Raw genomic sequence first — 5,241 nt, 5'->3', positions numbered from 1 at the left:
GCAGCTACAGTGTATTTACATATAAATAAAAAAAATAAGAAAAAAAAAAGATAACTGACGGAACAGTATGTTCTTTTATCTGTTGTCTCCTGAGTGAAAATACAGTCTGTAACTAAGAAATAAAAGATTTCAGTGTTGAGAACAAGACAAAGGGAATATTTCGGAACAAAAGAAAGTCATCTCACATTTTTTAGTAAGGACTTACAAACTAAAAAAATGAAGACAGGGAGTAAGGAGTTTTTCTGCAGAAGTTAAGGTAAGTTTGGGATTTAAAATGCATCTCTGGGGACTAGGGGCATAGTTCTGAGATAGAGAGCTTCCTCAGAATACATACAACCTAGGGTTTGATATAGGAGCAAATCAAAGAAAATCTGAACTCTAAGGATTCAAGGATTAACAGCAACTTGTTTAAAAATTATTCAATGGGAGAGTAGAGTGTGCATATGGAGGGCAGAGGAATTTGTGAGGATAGGTTCTTTTTTTATCATGTGGTTTTCAGGGATCAAACTTTTAACATCAAGTTTGGCAGCAAGCACCTTTACTCACTATTTCTTCTTGCAGAGGAGAATTGTTTTGTTTTTGCTACATGTGCTTATTCTTCCCAATTTCAGAGGATTTTAAGTGGGTGAGATTGTACCTTGTGTGGAATATTTAGCAATTCATAAAGACATTTTCCATTGTCAAAACTGTAAGAATGCTACTATTATACAGTAGGTAGGTCTCAGGGGAGATGATAAAGAGCTTACCAGTTAGAGTTATCTGTCCCACAATATCAACAACACTACATCTGTGAAATCCTATAAAACATACACTCCCACATGTAGTACTCAAACAAGTACTCTAACTCATGCCAACTCTAACAAAGAAAACTGTAACATCACTTGCAGGAAACGTACCTGTAACATGCACTGAGATACCACACCCTCTGGAATTTCAGGAAAACGTTGTCGAAGATCATGGAGAACCTGAATATCAAGCTGTGGACTGTTCTGCGCCATGCCAGAGTCAATGTTGGTCAACTATCTCTTAGGAAATGGGTATTAGCAGGCCTTCCAAAAGTAATAATCTTCCAAATACTCTGTCATTTTCTTCTAAAATAAAAAAAAGTTTGGTTAAGTATAATTCCATATTTTACTTACACACTATCAATTATTAAAATCAAGAAAATGAAAATAATTATACCTGGGCCCAATGTTAGAACACAGATACATTCAGTTTATTTCCTTTGAATTAAAATAGTCAACAATATTAGTGTTTTTAAAAAAGACAATAACACATCATCTCATCACCTCTCTGCCCATTTTCATCAGACCTGATGATCTGGAAGAATACAGGTTAGATTCTATTCGCATCCATTCTCCCTGCCTACTGAGTCCTCTGGGGCACCCTAGCTGCCCTGAGCAGCTTGCAATCCCCACAGAACCCCCATTCTCCTGCTATGTCTCAGGTCACCATCATCAGAACTGCTAATCAGGAACCTTATCCATCAGAGGCCTGCCACACCAGGATCATCGAGCTCAAGCCCCCTCCCAATACCTACAACAGGACCATCACAGGGACCAAAGCCATCCAATCAACAAAAGGTAATATGACACCTTTAAAGCACAGCTACCTTACTACAGCAAGCCCTGGATATCTTTTTTTTTTTTAATTAGATGTTTTCTTTATTTACATGTCATACAATATCTCCAGGTTCCCCTCCAAAAAGAAAAAGAAAAAGAGAAAAAAAAAGAAAAAAGAAAAGAAAAAAAAAGAAAATAAAACAAAGACAAAACCAAAAACAAACCCCTGTTCCCTCACCCCTCCCCCTGCTCACCAACCCACTCTCTCCTGTTTACTGGTCCTGGCATTCCCCTACACTGGGGCATAGAACCTTCAGGGTTAGGGTTAAGGTTAGACATAGACACGGTATCCAAATAAACAAGATCAGAAATAAAAACTGGGACATAACAATAGACACTGAGGAAATTCAAAGAATCATTGGACCTTACTTCAAAAGCATGTACTCCACAAAACTGAAAAATCTTAATGAAATAGATAATTTTCTAGACAGATACCACTTACCAAAATTAAATTAAGCTCAGGTAAACTATTTAAACAGCCCTATAACCCCAAAGTAAATAGAAACAGGCATTAAAAGTCTCTCAACCCCCCAAAAAAGCTCAGGGCCAGATGGTTTTAGTGAAGAATTATACCAGATCTTCAAAGAAGAGCTAATTCCAATATTCCTCAAACTATTCCACAAAATAGAAACAGAAGGAACATTACCAAACTCATTCTATGAAGCCATAGTCACCCTGATACCTAAACTACACAAAGACCCAACAAAGAGTACTTCAGACCAATTTCCCTTATGAATATCAATGCAAAAATACTCACACAAACTGAATCCAAGAACACATAAAAATATCTTCTATGATCAAGTAGGTTTCATTCCAGGGATGTAGGGATGGTTCAATATATGGAAATCCATCAATGCAATACACCATATAAACAAACTCAAAGAAAAAACCCATAGGAGCATCTCAAATTCTGAAAAAGCCTTTGACAAAATCCAACACCCATTCATGTGAAAAGACTTTAGAGAGATCAGGAATACAAGGCACATTCCTAGACATAATAAAAGCAATACACACCAAGACAACAGCCAACATTAAATTAAATTTAGAAGCTTGAAGTAATCCATTAAAATCAGGGACAAGACAAGGCTGCTCCCTCTGTCCCAATCTATTCAATATATAGTACATGTGAAGTTCTAACTAAACCAATAAGACAACTAAAGGAGATCATGGGGATACAAATTAAAAAGGAAGAAGTCGAAGTACTGCTATTTGTGGATGATTTGATAGTATGGATAAACAATCCCAAACAATTCCACCAGAGAACTCCTACAGCTGATAAATACCTTCAGCAAAGTGGCTGGATATAAAATTTTCTCAAAAAAACCTCAGTAGCCTTCCTTTATACAAATGATAAATGGGCTGAGAAAGAAATTATGGAAACAATACCCTTTACAACAGCCACTAATACCATAAAATGTCTTGATGTAACTCTAACGAAACAAGTGAAAGACTTATATGACAAGAACTTCAAGCTGCTGAAGAAAGAAATTGAGAAAGATATCCAAAGATGGAAAGATCTCTCATGTTCATGGATTGGCAGGATTAACACAGTAAAAATGGCCATCTTACCAAAAGCAATCTACAGATTCAATATAATTGCCATAAAAATTCCAACAAAACTTTTTATAGACCTCCACAAAGCAACTCTCAACTTCATATGGAAAAACAAAAACCCAGGATAGCTAAAACAATCCTGAACAATAAAAGATCTTTGGAAGAATCACCATCCCTGACCTCAAGCTATACTACAGAGCAATAGTAATAAAAACTGCATGGTACTGGTACAGAAACAGAGGGATGTATCAGTGTAATCGAAGACCCTGACATGAACTCATATAGCCGTGAACACTTGATTTTTGACAAAGGAAAAACTATACAATGTAAAGAAAAAAAAAAGAAAGCATCTTCAAATGGTGCTGTTCTAACTGAATGTTTGCATGAAGAAGAATGCAAACAGATCTGTATGTATCACCCTGAGCAAAACTCAAGTCCAAGTGGATTAAAGACCTCAAAATAAAACCTGATACACTAAATCTAATAGAACAGAAAGTGGAGAATAGCCTTGTACTCTTTAATATAGAAGACAAATTCCTGAACAAAGCACTGAGAGCTAGGCAAAGTACACTGCCATTAGGAGAAAATAGCTTGAATTTCACTTAGAAGGGGGAATAAAACAGTCATAGGAGGCAGCCAGAGGGAGAGAAGTGGGTGGGAGAGGGGATGGGGAAGTTTCAGGATTAGATGTGGGGAGAAACAGAGGAGATGGCCAGATGGCCATGAAAATGAATGGAAATCTATAGCTGGAGGGGTGGGGGTTGGGGAGTATCTCAAGTACATGCCAGAAACCTGGGATATGGAAGGCTCCTAAGAATCAATGAGGGTGACCTTAGCTGAGACTCAGCACTGGAGATAAGGAACCTAAAGAGGCCATCTCTTGTAGCCACGCAGGAAGCCCAGTAGAGCTATAGAGACAGCAACCTACCCAGAAAACTTTTGATCCAAAATTTAACCTGCCTACAAGAAATGGAGAGGGGAAATGGAGCAGAGACTGAGGGGTGGCCCAACTACAGACCCATCTCATGGGCAAGCACCAATACCTGACACTATTAACATTATCTGTCATGCTTGAAGACACAAGTCTACCATGGCTGCACTTTGAGAGGCAGAGCTCACTCAGACTTAAACAAAGACTCACAACTAAACAGTGGATGGAGCTTGGGGACTCATATGGTAGAGTTGGGGATAGACTGAGAGCCCTGAAGGGGAAATGATTTCCCTAGGAAAGCCAAGAGTCAACTAACCTGGACACTTGGGGGTGAGACTGAAACACCAACCAAAGAAAATAAATGGGCTGGACCTAGGAATCTCTGCATGTAGGTAGCAGAGGCATAGCTTGGTCTTCATGTAGGTCCTGAACAACTAGAATGGGGAGCTATCTCAAAAGCTGTTGCCTATCTGTGGAATCCATTCCCATAACTCTGGTAGTTTTGTTTGGCCTCAGTTGGAGAAGAACTGCTGAGACTTGCAGAGACTTGATATGCCAGAGTTGGGGGATGCCCAGGGGTGGGGCTCCACTCTCTCAGATCAGAAGTGAGAGATGGGAGGAGGGACACAAATGAATTATAGGCCTATAGAAATGAAGCACTTGGAATTCACACAAATGATAAAAAGTTAAATACAAACATATTATACTCACAGGAGAATTCAAATGGTAAACATGCAGGCTAATGTTAGAGCTGGGAACATTTACATCCATCATAGGATTGACTCATGTATCACTAATGAATACTAACTTCAGGGAAAATTTGGCAGAAAAGTGGGATATATATACAGCATCTTCCAAGTATCTCCTTAAGCTTATTAGTTGAAAAGGGGAACATTTTAGACCAATAACTCTACTGTGGTTGCACAAAAAAATACTTAGGTTTAGAAATTGTACCGTAGAGTACCTGGGACCAGTGGGACTAGGCACACAGGAACTCCGCCAGCAGAGTGGCTCAGGTTCCTTCCAGTTTCTCTGGGCTGGTGTCCTGAGCAGACCTTGGGCGCAAGCTCTGAGCCAGTCCCACAACACCCAGAGGAAGCTCCACTCCCAGGCACTCTGACACTCTCAAGATTA

General features: G+C 39.0%; 1 protein-coding gene across 8 annotated transcripts in view; it reads right to left on the bottom strand.

The window, feature by feature from the left end:
* The window catches only part of Tab3 (TGF-beta activated kinase 1 (MAP3K7) binding protein 3), a 62,888-nt gene that overhangs the window by 25,035 nt on the left and 32,612 nt on the right, over positions 1 to 5,241 (bottom strand). For all 8 annotated transcript variants that reach the window (XM_031364840.1, XM_031364842.1, XM_031364824.1 and 5 more), the window contains one exon: positions 897 to 1,091. In XM_031364840.1, coding sequence (XP_031220700.1) covers positions 897 to 998 — 102 coding nt within the window. In that variant the 5' untranslated portion in view covers positions 999 to 1,091. The remainder of the gene's footprint in view (positions 1 to 896; positions 1,092 to 5,241) is intronic.

Source organism: Mastomys coucha, chromosome X (genome assembly GCF_008632895.1).
Source record: "Mastomys coucha isolate ucsf_1 chromosome X, UCSF_Mcou_1, whole genome shotgun sequence".
Lineage (NCBI taxonomy): Eukaryota > Metazoa > Chordata > Mammalia > Rodentia > Muridae > Mastomys > Mastomys coucha.
This window is presented reverse-complemented; position numbering and strand designations above follow the sequence as displayed.